The 21,365-nt window shown below is 45.9% G+C and overlaps 1 protein-coding gene and 1 pseudogene across 5 annotated transcripts in view; both read left to right on the plus strand.

The window, feature by feature from the left end:
* Positions 1 to 4,061, plus strand: part of IMMT (inner membrane mitochondrial protein) — a 93,909-nt gene extending 89,848 nt beyond the window's left edge. For all 4 annotated transcript variants that reach the window (XM_082258454.1, XM_082258456.1, XM_082258455.1 and 1 more), the window contains one exon: positions 3,167 to 4,061. In XM_082258454.1, coding sequence (XP_082114580.1) covers positions 3,167 to 3,774 — 608 coding nt within the window. In that variant the 3' untranslated portion in view covers positions 3,775 to 4,061. The remainder of the gene's footprint in view (positions 1 to 3,166) is intronic.
* A 7,631-nt stretch (positions 4,062 to 11,692) lies between these two features.
* Positions 11,693 to 15,355, plus strand: LOC309549643 (zinc finger MYM-type protein 1-like; annotated as a pseudogene). The gene is made up of 3 exons: positions 11,693 to 11,785; positions 13,656 to 15,074; positions 15,335 to 15,355. The product of its transcript is annotated as a zinc finger MYM-type protein 1-like (transcript).
* Positions 15,356 to 21,365: the final 6,010 nt, after the last annotated feature.

Here is a 21,365-nt window from a genome sequence, read left to right on the forward strand (position 1 = left end):
TGAAGAGCATTATCAGATTATGGCATTACCCTTTGTCGCCTCCCCTCCTCGGGTCTTCACAGAAGTGTTGGCCCCGATGCTAGCATTGTTGCGTCAGTGGGGGAACGCAGTACTGGGGTACCTGGACGATCTGCTGTTGTGAGCAGATTCTCCGACTCCTCTGTTGGACAACTTGGAGATTAATCTGCGAACTTTGAGGGAGTATGGTTGGATTCTGAATCTTCAGAAGTCTGCTCTGGTTCCGCCCACCAGTCTGAACTATCTGGGTCTGACTCTGGACTCTGCCTCAGCCAGGGCGTTTCTTCTTCTGGAAAAACTTCAGAAATTGCTGGAGGCTATTCGGCTTCTGCTGTCCAGCAGACAGTTCTCTCTTCAGACTTGCATGCGGGCGCTGGGCCTGATGGTGTCTACCTTCGAGGTGGTTCTGTTTGCACAGTTCCACACAAGATCTCTGCAAAAAGAGATCCTGGTGAAATGGATCAAGAATCCTTAGTCTCTAGACAATCTGATCCTGTTGAGCGGGAGTATGAGAGGGTCCCTGGTTTGGTGGCTTCGTTCTCCAGCACTTTGTCAGGGTAAAGTCTTTTTCTTCCCCTGTACTGGACGGTGGTCACCACGAATGCCACCCTGTACGAGTTGGGAGGCGTCTTCGGCACAGATTGTGCACAAGGGGTCCGGACTCAGGAAGAGTCCAGGCTACCGGTCAATGTACTGGAACTCCGAGCGATCAGACTATGTCTGGATCATTGGACTATTCGTCTTCAGGGGTGTCTGATACGTATCCAATCGGACAATGCTACGGCCGTGGCTTATTTCAATCACCAAGGGGGCACAAGAAGTGCCCTGGCAGCTCAGGAACAAGCCAGTGGACAGAACGTTTCGTTCCAGCCCTATCTGCTGTGCACATTCCCGGAGTGGAAAATTGGCAAGCGGATTACCTCAGTCGACAGGCGTTGGACCAGGGGAAATGGACACTTCTTCATCTGGAGCTGTTTCATCAGTTGTGTTTTCGATGGGGTACTCCCGAGGTGGATCTGCTGGCCTCTAGTATCAACAAGAAAGTACAGAGGTTTGTGGCATAGTCTCAGGATCTTCTAGCTGGTTCCTTGGAGTGATTATCGTCTGAGTTATGCCTTTCCTCCTCTCAAACTTCTGCCGAGACTCCTGCGAGGGATCGAGGCAGAAGGGATTCCAGGCATTCTAGTCGCTCCAGACTGGCCTCGCTGGTCTTGGTATGCTGATCTGGTATGGCTGGTCGCCGATGCTTCTTGGAGACTTCCTCTCAGGGAAGATCTGCTGTCCCAAGGGCCAATCTTCCATCCTGCTTTACAGTCGCTGGCTTTAAAGGCTTGGCTGTTGAAAGCCAGGTGCTGAAGGATAGAAGGTTGTCTGAATCAGTGATTCCTACGCTCTTAAAGGCTAGAAAAGCTAACCTAACCATCGCACTTGGAAGACGTACATTGCATGGTATGAGTCTCTAAGGGTTCACTCTCGCTCTTTTTGGTGGCTAGGATCTTGGCTTTCCTCCAACAGGGGGTTGAGCATTTCCTTGCCTTGAGTACCATCAAGGGCCAGGTTTCAGCCTTGGCGGTTTCTTTCAATGTCCATTGGCCATACATTCCTTGGTGCATATGTTTATCCAGGGAGTTTAACACTTGGCTCCTCCAGTGCGCTCTCCATTGTCGCCGTGGGATCTCAATTTGGTGTTGTCAGTTCTCCAGAAGCATCCCTTTGAAAATATTCGGAAGGTTCCCCTGCTTCCCCTGCTTACGTTGTCTCAGAAGGTGGCCTTTTTGGTGGCTATTACTTCATCGTGCAGGGTGTCTTGTCGTTCACCTTACTTGGTGGTTCATAGGGATAAGGTGGTTCTTCATCCATGTCCGTTGTTCCTTCCAAAGGTCGTCTCTAACTTTCCTTTGAAGACATTGTGTTGCCTGCGCTGTGTCCCATGCCTCAGCATCCTAAGGAAATTGCCTTGCAATCCCTGGATGTGGTTCGGGCAATCTGAGTGTACCTGGCAGCTACAGAATCTTTTAGGAAGTCAGATTCACGATTTGTCCTCACGGATGGAACTTGAAAAGGGTTGACTGCTTCTGCTGCGACCATTTCCCGATAGATTAGACCGTGATTCAGGCTTATTTCATTAAGGGTCAGGTTCCTCCTTTCCCTGTTAGGGTGCATTCTACTTGGGCGCTTAGTGCTTGCTGGGCCTTCCGTCATCAGACGTCAGTGATGCAGGGTTGCAAGGCGGCTACCTGGTCTGTGCACACGTTCACAAAGTTTTATAAGGTGAATGTGTTGGCATCTGCTGATGCTTCCTTGGGCCGCAAGGATTTGCAGGCTGCTGTTTAGAGGACTTGGTCCTCTTTGAGGGGGTTTTCCTTTTTCAGTTGAGCTCCAGTTGTTTTATAGTTGAGCTCCATGTTACCTGGTTGGCTATATTTTTAGCCTTGGGAAGTATTTTTTTCTTGCTGTTCCCACCCCTCATGTTTTGACACTGCTTTGGGACGTCCCACGTAGTCAAGAAGATGAGGAGCAGTGTTTGTCAATGAATGAAAGGGAAAATGGGATTTTTGACTTACCGTAAAATCCATTTCTCTGATGTTTGTTGATGGACACAGCACCCACCCCTCTATAGAGTTTGGGTTTTTTCTTCTGACACTGTAACAAAACCGAGTACCTATAGCAGAGATTGGGATTATATCCACTGGGACTGCTCCATAGTTGTAGTCAAGTTCTTTCCTGCCTAGTGTCCTAGTCCTGTAGGGGGCAGCATAACCCACATAGTCAAGAGAAGATGAGGAGCTGTGTCCATCAATGAAATGGATTTTACAGTAAGTCAAAAATCCAATTTTTCCCACGCAACATATGCCTACCTCACTTTTGCTTCTCCTGATGCCACTCTATTCAGCGATCCCTGTTTAAGTTTTGGATAGTTATAGGGCTATGAACTTCCTGTGAGAGAATACTAATTAGCCCATCATTTTCACATACTCTGTAGTACTTGGTAAATCCTGGTTTCTGGAAGGAATGCGAATGAAGGGTAAGTATATAGGGGGGTGGGGTGGCATATGGGGATATTAAACAAATGGACAATGCACATGTTTTCTTTGAAGACTGTTTGCTGAGCCTTTCTATGCCATAACACGATATTCATCTTCTCCAGGGCATGCCGTAGCTGAAGAGGAGGCCAGGAAGGCCCATCACCTCTGGTTGTCCATTGAAGCTTTAAAGTTTACCCTGAGAACAGCTTCTGGCGAAAGCCCCACCGAGCCCCTGAAGAGTGCAGTACAGGGGATCAAAGCCAGCTGCTCCAATAATGAATTCACAGAAGCTCTGACCACTGCACTCCCCCACGAGTCCCTTCACCGTGGTGTGTATAGCGAGGAAGCCCTCCGAGCACGCTTCTATACCGTCCGTAATCTAGCCCGCCGGGTTGCCCTTATTGATGAAACCAGAAACAGTCTGTACCAATACTTCCTGTCCTATCTGCAATCCCTTCTCGTATTTGAACCTAAGCAGCTAAAACCCCCAAGTGAGTTGACCTCTGAGGATCTGGACACGTTCAAACTGCTCTCTTATGCTTCCTACTGCATCGAGCACGGCGATGTAGAGCTGGCTGCTAAATTTGTCAATCAGCTGAGAGGAGAGTCTAGAAGGGTGGCCCAAGACTGGCTGAAGGAGGCCCGTCTGACCCTGGAAACCAAGCAGGTCATCGATATCCTGTCTGCTTATGCCAGCGCAGTTGGTTTGGGCACAACACAAGTACAATGATGTAAAGGGAAATTTAAATTAAGTCCGAATTGTTGCAGTGTTGAATCCAATTAACCTTTTGTCACACAGAGAGAACTTTCATTTATAGATTGCCGGATGCTGAAGTGCAGTGGGATTGGCCAATTTGCATATAATGATCAGTGAGGAGAAATATTTAAAGTGTCAGTCCAATAAGTTCCAGCCATAAATCTGATTTAAATAATTGGCTAGCAGCATGTCTGTTTCTTTTAAATATTTGGGTATTCATTAGGTTTTTGGTTATTGCTCCTGCCTTCAAAAAAAAAAAATGACTCCTGGTTCAGCAATGCGTCCCACTCTAATATCTACATACAATATAAAAACATTTTCAGATAGAACAGGATCTCCTTACACCTGCCGTTGGTGGCAGTTCTGAAATTGTAAGTGCACAGGTTCCACTGCCAGACCTTGTCTGCCCAAGGCTTACCTTTTTGAGTTGCCTTTTGCTTGTCACTGATCCCAATTGAATTAATTATGGCTGTGTGTCCTGAAATCCCTCAGGGGTGGAGTACCTGGTGAAGTAAGTACCAACAACATAATTTGTTTCTCTGTCTGCCACATCTGCGTCAGTCTGGGTTTTGAAACTTTGCAAACTGCTTGCAAGTTTGGCACTTATAGTATGGGCATTGTACCCACTCTAGAAGAGTGCAGAAGCATTCATTGGCTATGTCAGCCTGAGCACTGCGTGACTAGCTTCAAATGAATGTGTATTGCATATAATGTACCTAGCTCAAGGTGATCAGTGTACCCCTCCTAAGCAGAAGGGGCAGACATAGCCTTAACACAGCCAATGGGTGTGAAATATGAAAACATAGGTTGTAAACTGGGCAACTTCTGTGTGTGTGTGTGTGTGTGTGTGTGTGTGTGTGTGTGTGTGTGTGTGTGTGTATATATATATATATATATATATATATATATATATATATATATATATATATATATATATATATATATATATGTGCATATCATTTATAATGCACAATTTGTCTACTATTTTTTGAGTCCAATAGATTCATTGCAGAAAATGCCCAGATTTCAGCATGTGTGTATATATATATATATATATATATATATATATATATATATATATATATATATATATATATATATATATATATATATATATTCTGTTCGAAGTTCTTCTAGTTGAGTATTTGAGGACAGGTCCTCTTTACAAGTGCTGAAACCAGGAAAAATATTCTTATTTTTTTTCCCCTTGTTTCCTGGCATGAGACACTAATTCCTAGGAAACGAATTGCATCCTCCTCACCAGTGGCTTAGTGATTTATCCCTTTTGTGATGTGCACTGTAAACTACATGGAAGGCCCAAGTTCTGATTGTTTGGCTTTCTGTAAATGATCACAATGACAAGTTTGTTGCATTCTGTTAACCCTTTCTCAACCCAGATGACAGTTCCTTTGGTTTTGTGCACCATGTTTGCACCTTCCGGCAACGTTCTCTCCTCTGCCCAGCGATTTTTAAGTTTTCAGGTTTTACTGATCCAACCAAAATATCATTTACCCTTTTCACTTATTCAGTTGGGACATCTAAATAAAACAATCACTTTCACCTGTTTGTTTTTCTTATGCATTGTGTTTTTATTTTTTTACACACACACTCTTGGACAAAAATATGGAAACACCGCATGATTTGCTGGTGTGAAAGTTGTGACCTGTTTCGCTTTGAAAGTAGAAGTGATGTAACATGACGGTGGGCGGCATAAACTCCCAACATACAAATAACACTATACACCAAGCTAGATTAAGAACGCCTGTGGCCTTGTTTATTGGTTTTCGGAAACCTAATCAATTCACAATAAAACTTAAATGAGTTAATACTTTAAAACTGTAAACAAAATCAGTGGGATGTTTTCAAATATCCCTATGGCGACTGGCAAAGACCCACCTCAGCCTCCTCCTTAAAGTAGGGGTCCTGCAAATTGGAATTTTCTGGGGGGTTAGGCGACCTTATCTTAGAGGAATCCCCAGAGTTTCCAGAACATTCCCAAACTGCTGACTTTTTTTTTTTACCTTTCACAAACACCCCCTATTGAAATCAATCAATGTAGGGCTTGAAACTGCTACTGCCACTATCCCAGGAGAGCAAGGGGGGACCCCTTAAAACAGGCTCCCCCCTTACCTCACATTCTTTTGCCTCTGCTGTGTGATGAGATACCTAGCGAACAGGTGCGAAGCCTCACTTCCATCATTCACTGCATGCGCTGCTAGTGGTACGGAATCATGTCAAAGCTTACGGAGTTTCAGAGGGCAAATTGTTGGTGCCTGCTTAGCTGGTGCCTCTGTTAATTTGCCAATTTATTTGCAGTATCGTGGGGTACAGTATCAAAGGTTACGACTGCATATACAGTTTCTGGGAAAATGTCGTCTGAGCATAAGTGCGGTCGACGTGGTCAACTGACCGAAAGAAATAAAAGGACATTGTGCAGGATTATGACATGGAATAATATCTGTCAATTGCCAGGAGAATTCAGGCCATCTTGGATTCCAAAGGTGGTCCAACAATATATTGGTTAATGATTTCATTTTTTTACCTGGTGTTTCCATAAATTTATTTAACCCCTGTATGAAAACTGTTGCAGGTGCGGAAGAAGGAACAAGGAAAGGCAAAATATAAGTAGATGAAGCTTCAGCTTTAATCTTGATAGAGCTGCTAAGAATCTCCACATTTTCTACAAGTGTGTGTGTTTGTCTCGGTCTCTTTGGCTGTACCAACGATATGTCCCTTCATCGATTAGTGGTCAAGATTCTGCAGTGTTTTGGCCTGCTGACCTTCTGGTAAAATTGTGTACTTTGGTAATTTTGCTTCCACCAAGGTGTTACCTGGTGTGGAATCTCCACAGTATTTATCCTTAGTGGTTAGTGTAGCCATCACTATATCTGCTCTCCTAGTGCATGTTTTTATGGTTTATCCATTACATATGGCTTTTCTACGCTCATAGAACTGGCACTCGGATCCTGCACTGGACATGCAGGAACGGCCTGTAAGGTTTCTGGTTGCATTACTATTTTAGCCCTCGAGGGCAAAACCCCAAAATGAACACATATTCATGCATATATACAGTATATCACAAAAGTGAGTATACCCCTCACATTTTTTAAATATTTTACATCTTTTCATGTGACAACACTGAAGAAATTATACTTTGCTACAATGTAAAGTAGTGAGTGTACAGCTTGTATAACAGTGTAAAGTTTCTGTCCCCCTCAAAATAACTCGACACACAGCCAATAATCTCTAAAGTGCTGGCAACAAAAGTGAGTACACCCCTAAGTGAAAATGTCCAAATTGGGCTCAAAGTGTCAAATTTTTGTGTGGTAACCATTATTTTCCAGCACTGCCTTAACCCTCTTGGGCATGGAGTTCACCAGAGCTTCATAGGTTGCCACTGGAGTCCTCTTCCACTCCTCTGTGGTGACATCACAGACTTGGTGGATGTTAGAGACCTTGTGCTCCTCCACCTTTCTGTTTTTAGGATGCCTCACAGATGCTCAATAGGGTTTAGGGCTGGAGATGTGCTTGGCCAGTCCATCACCTTTACCCTCAGCTTCTTTAGCAAGGCAGTGGTCGTCTTGGAGGTGTTTGGGGTCCTTATGTTGGAATACTGCCCTGCGGCCCAGTCTCCAAAGGGAGGGGATCATGTTCTGCTTTAGTATGTCACAGTACATGTTGGCATTCATGGTTCCCTCAATGAACTATAGCTCCCTAGTGCTGGCAGCACTCATGCAGCCCCAGACCATGACACTCCCACCACCATGCTTGACTGTAGGCATGACACACTTGTCTTTGTACTCCTCACCTGGTTGCTGACACACACTCTTGATACTATCTGAACCAAATAAGTTTATCTTGGTCACATCAGACTACAGGACATTGTTACAGTAATCCACGTCCTTAGTCTGCTTGTCGTCAGCAGTTTGCGGGCTTTCTTGTGCATCATCTTTAGAAGAGGCTTCCTTCTGGGACGACAGCCTGATGCAGTGTGCAGCATATGGTCTGAGCACTGACAGGCTGACCCCCACCCCTTCAACCTCTGCGGCAATGCTGGCAGTACTCGTACGTCTATTTTCCAAAGACCACCTCTGGATATGACGCTGAGCATCTGCACTCAACTTCTTTGGTTGACCATGGCAAGGCCTGTTCTGAGTGGAATCTGTCCTGTTAACCTGCTGTATGGTCATGGCCACCGTGCTGCAGCTCCGTTTCAGGGTCTTGGCAATCTTTATAGCCTAGGCCATCTTTATGTAGAGCAACGATTCTTTTTCTCTATCGTCCATTGACAGATGCAGCTCTTATGCTTCTTAATCATTGGGTTATGTGCCATCTACAGGAGTGGTACTAGGTAGTGAAAAAAAATTCACTGACACGCCTACAGGGGCTGTCCTTTCTAGCATAACTCCCACACACTCTGCCACAAGCCAGTTTCTTGCTGCCTAGTGAAGGAGTAGGACCTAGGTTTCCTGCTGGGACTTCGGTCTCAGTTTTTTATTCTTTTGAGAATATTTCTGTTTTACTTTTCTTTACTCACTATCGCTAGCTGGTGTCAGGGGGATCCTCCTGGTGAACTACAAGTAACAGCTGGCTGAGGTTTCGCACTTGATAATATAGATCCTTACGGTCTCCCAGTCTGGCAGACGAGCGTGAGCAGGTTAGTCCCGCACTAGGCCTCGCCATGACAGTGTCCCTGTGGATGGGGACGAGCCTGCGAGTGGATGTCTCGCCGGGACGCATCGACCTGAAACGCCCTGATTCGCAGCACCCCCACTCAGGGTGGGAGGTGGTTTGTCCGGAGCGGAGCCCACCCGGTCCATAGTATGGTGAGTAAACTGAGCCCTCCATGTCCCTAGCGGCCTCTGTGGGGGGGGGGGAGGGATAGTAGAACCCCTGCTTCCTAAAAGATCCCCTTGGCCTGTCAGGATTTTGGACCTGCCCTCCTTGCTTCCGTTCTGGGGGTGCTATATGTCGGCGCCCTGGGGGGGGCGGTGCAATGTTACCTTATCCTGCGGGGTCCTTTTTGGTAGACCCCTGGTGTGGCCTCATGTATGTGTCCTGACCGCATGGCTGTTTCTCTCCTCACCTTCCAGGACGGCCCAAACAGTGAGAGATGATAGGCTCCTCCCTACCAGAAACACAATCAATTACAATTTGTTAAAAGACCCAACCCTTCCCTCTGGCCCTCAGTTTAGATTGTGTTTCTTCCTGCAAAGAAACGTCGGTTATGTTCACTGACCTGCAAACTCTGAGAGTCGAATGGTACCCCTGTGAGCCAGGTTCAACAAAGGGCCTTCTGAAGTGCGGAGCTCTACCTGCCGCCTCCATAGGCTTCTCACAGGTCGCACAAAAGTATACAGGCCGTCGGTCACCTCAGGTGTCCTTCCAGGCCTGTTCTCCGGCTCCAGCAGCTCTCCTCCATGAAAGGATTTTTTAATTTCCCGCCGGACGGGCGCTTCAAGCCTCATCTTCAAACCGGAACTTCCAGTACAACGTCAGAACGCGCGCGCAAGTATGAAGAGGAAGAAAAGTGTGGAGGAGACGCCGGAACCGCTCGTTAGCGGTAAAGCAGGCTCCAAAGCTGTCACAGCTCGGGCAACTGCTGGGGAAATGAAGCCCTCCATGTCTCATCCTCCGGGGAAGGAGGAGGAGAGGCCGGTCCAGGTGTCGGTGGCGAAACCCAGGTTGGAACCAGGTAAGTGCGGACAACATATCCTTATGGGTTGTTCCTTTTAAAGTCTGCTGGTACCGACTTAAAATATGCCTGGAAATCGTCCCATTTCCCCCGACCTTATTCGGACCATGCTATGTCCTTTCTAATGGTTTTCAAATGTAATTGTGTTTTTTTTGGGAAGAGTGATACTTATATTGCTTTGTATCCTGTCTTCCAGAGTCCCTGAGCGGTTCACATGAGACCTCTACTGCTACCCCAGCTTTATCAGGCTCTGTTTCCTATAAGAAGTGTGGAAATTGCGGGGATAAGCTATCCAGTTCCTACACTAAGCTTTTCTGCCCCAAATGTATTTACAAGGTGGCAGGGAAAGAACGTCGGGGTTAATGAAAGATTTCCTTAAGACAGTACAAGAGGAAATGTTAACCACTATTAAAACTGTACGTTCTTCAGTAGGAACCCCAAGTACTTTAGAACCCAAAGATCTTTCTTCGTTGGAAGGTACCTCTTCAACAGAAAGCTCTTTATCTAAGACAGGAATTTCAGGTCCTCTGCCATCTTCCCAAAGTATCCTTTCAGCACAAATTAGGGAAGAGATTGGGTTTTTACCAGAGGAGAGCCGCTCAGATTCCCAAACCTGCTCAGAAGGTGAAGGGGACAGGGACCCAGATGCTCCAGATGAGGCAAAACCATCTAAAAACCTATTTGGTTTGGAGAATATGCAGGGTCTCCTTCAGGCTATTTATACCTCAGAAGAGATACCTGACTTACCCAAAGAGACTTCTGCACAGGATAAGCTCTATAAAGGTCTAGGAAGAAGCCCTTCTAGAGTCTTACCTATCCACCATTCCCTGAAGGAGTTAATCCTTAAACAATGGCAACTACCTGAGAACAGGTTGAATAAACCAGGGTCTTGGAAAAGGTTTCCCTTTAAAGAGGAGGAAACAGAAAAATTATTTAAAAAAACCAAGACTAGATGCCCCTTTAGCTCAAGTAACTAAAAGGTCAGACCTCTCCTTTGTGGATTCAGGTAACCTTAAAGATACCATGAACCGCAAAGTGGAGTCCTTGCTCAGAAAGGCTTGGTATGCCAATGCATCTGCTATGGCTCCTGTATTGGCCGCTTCTTGTGTAGCAAGAAATGCTTTCTTTTGGGATGACAGACTGAGTAAAAATTTTTCTCAGACCAAAACTCTTGACGTGCAAGACTACCTTTCGGTAATTGATAAGGCAGTGGCCTACCTAGCAGATGCTGTGGTCTGATCTGTGGTAGCCTCAGCCAAGACAGGTGTTCTCATTAATTCCGCCAGAAGAGCTATCTGGCTAAAATAATGGGAGGGGGGCGTTACCTCAAAATCCAAGCTCTGTGGTCTTCCCTTTGAGGGGTGCCTGGGTTGGATGAGGTCCTCACCAGATCCTCAGAAAAGGGAAAGAAATTTCCAATCAAACCCAAAAAAGAGGTAAACAGGAAAAAATTTTTTCGTGGCCCCAGGGACCAAAGACAACAAAGAAAAGGGAACCTGCAAAAAATTGGACCTTTTCGGAGGGGAAAGCAAAGAAACAATTTGCTTCCCCCCCCCCCCCCCCTTCGGTTTCAAGAGACAACAAATGACTTAAAAGTCAAAGTAGGGGGCAGGCTGACACCATTTCTTTCCAGCTGGGAAAGAAATCTCAGCCTCCCCATTTATCCTCTCGGTAATAAGAGATAAAAGGGGTACCAACTACTATTCACATCAGTACCCCCCTTAACAATAACCCTTACGCAGTTACCCAAGGATACTCAGAAGAGGAAATCCCTTTTACTGGGAATTCAGGAATTGGCAGAGCAGCTGGTAATAATTCCAGTCCCAGAAGATCAAATCTTCCAAGGGTTTTACTCCCATGTGGTTGTAGTCCCAAAACCCTCGGGAAAGCATCGGCTGATAATAAACTTAAAATGGCTCAACAAATTTATACTTTACCAAAAATTTGCTATGGAGACTATCTTTTCAGTGAGAAAAAATTTACTGACAGACGTCTTCATGACCACACTAGACCTCAAGGATGCTTACCTGCATGTCCCCATCCATCAAGAACATCAGTCCTTCCTGAGGTTTGCCATAGCGACAAAAGAAGGAACAACTCACTGGCAGTTCAGAGCACTACCTTTTGGACTAGCAGCCAGCCCAAGAATTTTTACCAAAATCCTAGCAGAGGCAGTAGCGCATCTACACGTTCACGATGCCTTATTTGGACGACCTGCTGATTTTTGGCAAATCAGAGGCACAAGTGAAAGTGGACACCCAGCGGGTGATAAGTTCCCTTCAGAAGCTGGTATGGCTTAAAAACCTAGGAAAGTCAGCTCTGTTACCAGCACAGATACAGTCTTTTCTGGGGTTCTAGGTGGACTCAGTGTCCCAGAAACTATTTCTTCCCACAGAGTAGTGTGGGCACAACTTCATGCAAGAGAGCTTCTTTTCTTCCATCTGTCCTCTTGGGACAAAAAGATAGAATCTCTAGACAAATTAGTCAGTCTCACTCCACTGGTGCAGACATCAGAGTGGTGGTCCAATCCCAACAACTTGGGAAAAGGCAGACCTTGGGGTCAGTGGGATCCGGTAAGGATTACCACAGACGCCAGCAACAAGGGTTGGGGAGCTCATCTGGAAGGGGCTCAAGCTCAGGGAGTTTGGAGCAAGAGAACGGCACAGGCCTCCTCCAACTTCAGAGAGTTGAAGGCGGTGGGGAAAGCCCTAAAAGCCTTTCAAGAGTTCATCCTGAACAGAGAAGTCCTAGTTCTATCAGACAACACCACAACTGTGGCCTATCTGAATCGACAAGGAGGGACCAGGTCAGGTCCCCTCCTTTCCCTGACCAAACACATCCTGGGTTGGGCCGAAGGAAAAATATATTTCTCTAGTTGCCATTCACATCAAGGGAAAGAATAACTGGCAGGCAGATTTCCTCAGCCGCCACCATGTAAGAGAAGGAGAGTTCGAACTGAGTCCCAATATCTTCTTGTCTCTGGTGGAAAGGTTCGGAAAACCAGAAATAGATCTATTTGCCTCCGCTCGGAACAGGAAAGTGAAAGATTTTTTTCCCTCGCACGGTCAGAAGGGAGCATGGGCTTGGATGCTCTAGGCCAACCATGGCGGTTCAGCCTAGCCTATGCCTTCCCCCCTCTGATGCTAATCCCCAGAGTTTTGCAGAAGCTGAGCAGACCCCAGAATCTGAAATTGATTCTAATTGCTCCTTGGTGGCCCAAAAGGCCTTGGTTTTCCATTCTGAAAGCCATGTCCGTAACTTGCCCCTGCCGACTTTCAATTTCCACAGACTTGCTGTCTCAGGGACAAATACTGTGTCAGAATCTGAAAATTTTCCAGCTAACAGCTTGGTTACTGAGCGCCAACTCCTAGATCACTAAACTCATCACATGCATTCGACATGTAGGGCCAAAACCCTCCTCAGACAAAGACTACTCGGATTGCAGTGTGTGCACCTTGAAGAAAAGAGCCAAGGCCTTCAAGTTCAAGTGGAGCTTCCACGCGGTGAGTCTCTTCTCCTTCCACTATCTTCCTGCACTTCCTGTAAGACACATCATCCTGACCCTCAGGGCTGACGTAGGTATTCTTTGTACATGTACATGCAGAGATTTCAATATGACCAGTACTCGGGTAGGAAAACTTACTAGGTAGGAACTGCATATGATCTTTCATACGACAATCAGACAGAACATAACTGAATAACATTGATCTCCTTACAATGGCATCTTGTGTCTGTAGCTGTTGAGAGTAGAAAAATGAAGAAGCAAAAAGATCTAAGTGAGTTTGACAAGGGACAGGGACACATTATGTAATGGCTAGATGATTGGGTCAGAGCATCTCCAAAACTGCAGTTCCTTTGGGATGTTCCCGGTCTGCAGGTCAAGACTGGCATGTTGAGCTGACCAGATGGATTGAAGTTTGGTTGGTTCAACAGTGACGAGACAGATTTTGATCCATATGTAGCTGCTCCAGCTCAACAGAAGTTGATGTTGTAAGCCAGTGGGTCAAGAGACCTCTAATTTTATTTTTTTTGCTAAAAGAGTAAGGCAATAGGCATGAAGGTGAATAAACATTACGTTAAGAGTAAAGAAATGGTTATACAATGAAGGGGTGCTGAAAGTGCAGCAAGGCAAGAAAGTGATTTTTTTTTCTTTTTTTAGAATTTTAGCAGAATACTACACCTATATCATGCCATACAAAAAAAATCTGGTGCACAAGGTAGGAAAAGGAGAAAGATAGAGACAGCAACAAGCTAAGCTAGCTGGAAGCCTTCACCAGTTTTTGGTGAGTAATGCTGAAATTACAGCAGGACCATCAGCAGCACCAAAGGAGACTCATAATCCTGATCCTGTGTCGGTGGACATTCCTGTTCCTGCATTAGAAGCAGAGACAGTTTCATCTAAGGATGTTTATACTCAGCCAAATCTGCCAGAAAATATTGACCAAAAAGTTTATACTGATATTGGCTATTGGCCTGAAACCATGGATGAAACCTTGAAAACTGAACTTGTCAGGCGAGGGACAGAGGAACTGCAGAATAAGGATGCATGGTTTCCAAGAGACAGTAATGGCAGGTCATTTTCCAAGGATTGGTTCTACATACATTTGGAGAATGGTGAGACTATGTTAAGGACATGGTTGGTGTTTTCTCCTGTAAACAATGCTGCATATTGCTTTCCTTGCATGCTTTTTCAGAAGGCTAAAGGGAAAAGTTAATTTGGAAAGTCAAGTGGATTGAGAGAAAGTTAAGCCCCAGATTACTAGAGCATGAGCGCAGTTCATATCACTTCAGTGCATTTACAATGTGGAAAGAATTAGAAATGCGGCTGCATAAACAGGAGACTATTGATGCTGCTGCCCAGCTTGCACAACAGAGGTCATTTGAAAAATGGAAGGCAATCTTAGTCAGAATACTTGATTGTGTTCTGTATCTAGCCAGGCAAACCTTACCCTTACGTGGTCACTCTGAAGATTTAAATACAGATGGTAACTGTGGAAATTTCTTAGAAACTTTCAAGTTACTCGCCAAATATGACCCAGTTGCCAAACAACATCTTCAAAGAGTACAATGCACAGATGGTTACATTGTGTCCTATCTCTCTCCACAGAGCCAGAATGAGTTTATTAGCCTGCTCGGCGATCACATTCTAACAGTCATCTTTCAGAAAATCATAAAGGCCAAGTATTTTGCTATGATGTTTGATAGCACTCCTGATATTTCACACACTGACCAAATGTCCCAAGTGATTCGATATGTGCATATTGAAGATTCAGGAGTCCATGTGACCGAGTCTTTCATTGACTTTATTCAGTTATATGGGAAATCAGCTGATGTCATTACAAAACAAATTTGTGACAAGTTGCAAGCTGATGGCCTTAAACTAGAGCATTGCTACGGCCAGGGATACGACAATGCTGCGACTATGGCTGGACACATTAGTGGTGTACAAAAACTTATTTTGGATATGAATCCCAAAGCAATGTTTGTGCCATGTAACAATCGCTCGCTCAATCTTGCTGGGATGCATGCAGTTGGTGTTGGGACAAAGTCTGTTACTTTCTTTGGCACTGTGGAAAAGGTAAGGTGTATGCATTTTTCTCAAGCTCCACCCACAGGTGGGATGTCCTTAAGAAACATGTACCAATTAGTGTAAAGCGATCGTGTAACACAAGATGGAGTTCAAAGCATGAAGCTGTACGCGTACTTGCTGAACACACTGAGAAAATAGAAGCTTTGGAAGCGTTGAGAGATGGGCCGGAAGAAACCTCTGAAACCAGGGGTGATGCAGGAAGTCTTTTAGTTTGCATAATGACATATGTTTCTCTAATCGCCTTCCAGGACGGCCCAAACGAGAGATGATAGGCTCGTCCTACCGGAAACACAATCAATCAACATAGTTAAAAGGCCCCACCCTTCCCTCTGCCCCTCAGTTTAGATTGTGTTTCTTCCTACAAAACATTTGTTATTTTCCCTTACCTGCAGACTTTTGTAGTCCTATGGTCCCCCTGTGAGCCAGGTTTAGCAAAGCCGTGAGAGTGGAGCTCTACCTGCCACCTTCCTTGGGTTTCTCACAGGTCGCCCCCCGCATCGGTAAAGCCGTCAGGCACCCGGGTGACCCTCTAGGTTTTTTCCGTGTCCCGGCGCCAGCAGCTCTCCTCCACAGGACTCGGTTTCAAACTTCCCGCCAAAGGTGACGCCAGACGCGGACGCGTCAAGCCTCGCTATCGGAGCCGAAGGAGTTCGGCAGCATCCGGTGACGTCAGTTCCTGTCGCACAATGCGGAAGAGGAAGGTGGAGGAGACACCGGAACCGCTGTCACGCGGTAGTGCAGACTCCCAGGCCACAGGAGCTCGGACAGCTGCCAGGGAGATGAAGCCTTCTACTCACCCACCGGGGAAGGAAGAAGGGCTGGGCCAAGCAACGGCAGCCAAACCCAGGTTGGACCCGGGTAAGTGCTGCAGTGCATCTGGTTTAGGCAACCGTCTTTCTAAGTCTGCTGATGTGTTTTTCTGACATAGAAATGCTTGATGTTCCCTCTCCCTGACCATAGTCTGACTGATTGAGTGTCCTTTCTATGATCCTTATATTTTACAAACTTGGAAGAGTGATACTAATGGATGTTGTATCCTGTCTTCCAGAGTCCCAGAGCGGTGCTCTGGAAACCTCTACTGCCTCACCAGTGTTATTAGGTTCTGTTGCCTCAAGAAAGTGTGGTAATTGTGCAGACAGACTACCTAGCTCCCACACAAAACCATTCTGCTACAAATGTATTTATAAACTAGCAGGGAAAGAATTGTCAGCCCTAATGAAGGATTTCATAAAGACTGTCAAAGAGGAAATGCTGACGACAATTCAGACTGTGAGGTTGTCATTAGGAAATTCAGGATCTACAGTGTCTCCTGCAGGGGAGGGCACCTCCTCACAGGAGAGTCTTTCTGTTAGGCCTGGTCAGTCCAGCCAGTTACTTTCACAGAGTCTACCTTCAGGGTTACAGAGGAGTAGACAAGTAGAAGAGGATAGAGACCGCTCAGCCTCCCAATCCAGCTCAGAGGGAGAAGGAGACAGGGACTCAGAGGAGACAGAACCAACCAGAAATCTGTTTGGGCTAGATAACATGCAAGGGCTCCTTCAAGCAGTGTATGCTTCTCAAGAAATACCCGATTTACCAAAAGAGACTTCAGCCCAGGATAGACTCTATAAGGGTCTAGGTAAGACTCCTTCCAGAGTTTTTCCTATTCACCAATCCCTCAAGGGGGTGGTTCTCCAACAATGGCAACGGCCGGAGACTAAGGTTAGCAGACCAGTTTCCTGGAAACGCAGATTTCCCTTTTAAGGAAGAGTATATCGAACAGCTGATAAGTCCTAAACTAGATGCACCTTTGGCACAAGTAACCAAAAAATCTGACCTCTCCTTTGCGGATACAGGCAGTATTAAGGATGTCATGAATAGGAACGCAGAGTCCCTTCTGAGGAAGGCCTGGGAGGCTAATGCTTCCACTATGGCTCCAGCATTAGCTGCCTCCTGTGTGGCAAGGAATACTTTTTGTTGGCTTGACAGGCTGAACAAAAACTTACCGCAAGAGAAAACCCAAGACCTACAGGACTCCCTTTCACGAATAGGGAAAGCAGTAGCTTACTTGGCGGATGCAGCGGTGGAGTCTGTTGTAGCCTCTGCCAAAACAGGTGCCCTCTTAAATTCAGCCAGGAGAGCCATTTGGCTAAAAGAATGGGAGGGAGACCTTACCTCAAAAACAAAGCTCTGCGCTTTGCCTTTTGAGGGATCTCTACTCTTTGGATCTGGTTTGGATGAGGTCTTAGCCAGGTCCTCAAAGGGGGAATTTCCGGTGAAGAGGAAGGAGGTTCCCAGGAAACTTTTTGAGGCCCCCAGGAACAAAGTCAAAATAGACGTAAAAGAGAACCTAACAAAAAATGGGGTTTCAGGAAGGGAAGACAAAGGAACAATTTGCTCTTTCCTTCCACTGCAGGCTCAAGAGACAACAAGTGACGCCACCGTCAAGGGGGGGCAGACTGAATCAATTTCTCACCCATTGGGAGGAAATTTCTGTCTCCCCATATATTTACACCCTCATTCAGGAAGGTTATCGCCTTCAATTCACTTTGATACCTCCTATTACAATAACCCTGACCCAAATCCCCAAAAAACCCCAAACAAAAGAAGCCCTACTACAAGGAATTCAAGAACTGGCCGAGCAGCTAGTAATTCCAGTTCCAGTAGATCAACATCTTCAAGGTTTCTACTCCCATGTGTTTGTGGTCCCAAAGGCATCAGGCAAGTTCCGCCTAATAATAAACCTAAAAAAGCTCAACAGTTTTCTGAGGTACAAAAAATTTTCGATGGAAACTATTTATTCTGTACGGAAAAACCTATTAAAATACGTTTTCATGACCACCTTGGATCTCAGAGATGCTTATCTGCATGTTCCCATCCATCCAGAACATCAGAAATTCCTGAGATTTGCTATAGAAACCAAAGTGGAGACAACGCATTGGCAGTTCAGGGCACTACCTTTCGGACTGGCTGCCAGTCCAAGGATTTTCACAAAGGTTCTTGCGGAGGCAGTGGTTTACCTACACCTGTTAGGGATTGCCCTGATCCCTTACTTGGACGATCTACTGATTTTTGGGAAATCAGAGGCCCAAGTAAACCTAGATACCCACCGGGTGATAGTCTTCCTGGAGAGTCTGGGATGGCTCATCAACCTGAAAAAATCAGCCTTGCTACCTTCCCAGATGCAGAATTTTCTGGGTTTCCAGGTAGACTCGAGGGCTCAAAAACTGTTTTTACCCCAAGAAAAAAGGGAAAAAATAAGAACCGCAGTCCAGACACTGGGGGATTCTCCATCCTGTTCCAGGAGAGAGATTCTAAGGGTGTTGGGGCTAATGTCAGCCAGTATACCAGCACTGGTGTGGGCGCAACTGCATGCAAGGAAACTTCTGTTCTACCATCTGTCGTCTTGGGACAGAAAGACAGAATCACTAAACTAGCACGTCATCCTCACTCCACAAGTACAGACATCCCTGAAATGGTGGAAAGACCAAACCAACTTGGAGAAGGGCAGACCCTGGGGACAGTGGAATCCTATAGAGATTACCACGGACGCCAGCACAAAGGGTTGGGGAGCCCACATGGACGGAGCTCATACACAAGGGATCTGGGACAAGAGAACAGCTCAAGCCTCCTCAAATTTCAGAGAGTTGAAGGCAGTGGGGGAGGCCCTGAAAACCTTCAGAGAAAACATCCTCAACAGAGAAGTTCTTGTCCTTTCAGACAATACTACAACAGTGGTAAATCTGAACAGGCAAGGAGGAACCAGATCCAGACCCCTTTTGGACTTGGCTACAGAAATCCTGAGTTGGGCCGAGGAAAGGGTAGTTTCCCTGGTAGCAGTTCACATCAGGGGGAAAAACAACCTACAAGCAGACTTCCTCAGTCGTCATCTTCTCCAAGAGGGAGAATGGGAGTTGGATCCCAAAGTCTTTCAAATGATAATTCAAAGATTTGGTACCCCAGAGATAGACCTGTTTGCCACGGCTCAGAACAAGAAGGTGGACAGCTTCTTCTCCCTTACTCGGAACAGAGGGATGACAGGGTTGGATGCACTAGCTCAACCTTGGCAGTTCCACCTGGCATATGCCTTCCCCCCTCTGGTTTCATTTTTGAAGGACTCTCGAAATCAACATCAGTCAGGGGAACTTCGGTTGATTCTAATTGCCCCATGGTGGCCAAGGAGGCCTTGGTTTGCCGCAATGAAAGCCATGGCAGTAGCCTGCCTATGGCGTCTTCCAGTCTCTCAAAACCTACTGTCACAAGGTCCTGTGCGGTGTCCGGACCCGGAATTTTTTCAGTTGGCAGCTTGGCTACTGAAAGCCAGCTCCTAATTTCGAAAGGTTGCTCACAGAGTGGTAGATACTCTCTTGTTGAGCAGAAAACCTGTTACAAAAAAGATCTACACCAAGGTATGGAAAAGTTTTTGTACCTGGGGTAGGCAAAAAGGTTTTGCCTCCTCCACCCCTTTAATCCTAGAGTTTCTACAGGATGGGGTGGATAAGGGTGTGGCCATTAACATCCTTAGGGTACAAGTGGCGGCTCTCTCTGTGTTCCTAGACACCCGCCTGGTGAAAGAGCCACTGATAAAGATTTTTGTTAGCCAGACAAAGGGTTACCCCTATTGTGAAAGACAGGTTCCCACCTTGGGACCTGACAAGGGTCCTAGAGGCATTATCTAGGGTTCCCTTCGAACCATTGGAAGAAATTTCCCTTTAAAATGTTGTCCCTAAAATTGACCTTCTTACTGGCCATCACGACAGCTAGAAGAGTAGAAGACCTTCAAGCCCTCTCTATCAAAGAACCATTTATGATAGTATTTCCAGACAGGATAGTCTTAAGACCAGATCCTCTGTATCTTCCGAAGGTAGCATCTCCTTTTCACAGAACACAGGAACTAAACCTGCCATCCTTCTGTGATAACCCAAAGAATAGTAAGGAAAGACGTTTCCATTGCATTGACGTAAGAGCCTTGCTCACTTATTTAGATAGGACAAGACCCTTTAGGAGGTCAAACCATCTATTAGTTCTTCACACTGGACCTAGAAAAGGGCTGCAGGCCTCTAAGCCTTCAGTATCTAGATGGATCCGACAGGCAATTACCACTGCTTATGAGGCATCAGGTATCCCTGCTCCTATTAAAATAAAAGCGCACTCTACAAGAGCCCTAGCAACATCCTGGGTCGAGAAGGCGGGAGCATCTTGGGAACAGATCCGCAAGGCAGCCACTTGGTCCAGCCACGACACATTCCTGAAACATTACAGGATAGAAGTACTGTCTCAGCAGGACCTAACCTTTGGACAGAGGGTCTTACAGGCAGTAGTCCCACCCTAAGGTAGGCCAGGGGTAATCTAATATCCTCTCATGTTTGGGCCATCCTGGAAGGCGATTAGAGAAAACTTACCGTTAGTTTACCGGTAACGGCTTTTCTGATGAGCCTTCCAGGACGGCCGGCCTACCCGCCCTATTAAAAGGGTGTAAACAAATTAAGGGGTAAGTACCTATGGAATTAATTTGAACACTTCCCTCGAAAAATTGGTTGTGGAAGATACTTTACAACTGAGGGGCAGAGGGAAGGGTGGTGCCTTTTAACTATGTTGATTTGATTGTGTTTCCGGTAGGAGGGGCCTATCATCTCTCCTGTTTGGGCCGTCCTGGAAGGCTCATCAGAAAAGCCGTTACCGGTAAACTAACGGTACGTTTTTCTTCTCTTTCTTGCTTTTTTGGAACCCAGTACTAGCCGAAGTAAATGATACTCAGATCTCCCTGCAGCAAGAAGGATTTGCGCTTGATCAATGCGTGCAAAAGTTAAAAGCATTGGCTTTATTTTCTCATGAAAAACGTGATAGTCTAGTGTCAAAGGCAACTGAGAAAGCTCTGCAGGTATGCAAAACCTATTGCATACCTACAGAGAGAAGAGTTGGAAGACGCAAGAAGATGGATGGTGAGAACAGTTGCGATGCTGGCTTGACCTTAATACAGGAAACAAGCAGAGAACAACTGGAAGCAATTGATCAGCTCCAGGCAGAAATTAAAAAACGTACTACGCAGATGAATACGCTTCACCAGCGATTCGCTTTTTTGCAAATCCAAACATTGTTGGACACTTGTAAAAATGATTTCATTAAACAAATTCAGCACACGTGTGCTCAGTACACAGACTTGAATGCTGCATCTATGCTCACCGAAATAACTTTACTTCGGCACCACATTATCTTGTATAAGGAGGTCAATCCTGATGAGCAGGTTGCAAACTGGTCAGCTTTAGATTTGCTTCGCTGGGTGTATAAGTGGAAGCTGCA

Source organism: Pelophylax lessonae (assembly GCF_965119305.1).
Source record: "Pelophylax lessonae genome assembly, chromosome: 1".
Classification (NCBI taxonomy): Eukaryota; Metazoa; Chordata; class Amphibia; order Anura; family Ranidae; genus Pelophylax; species Pelophylax lessonae.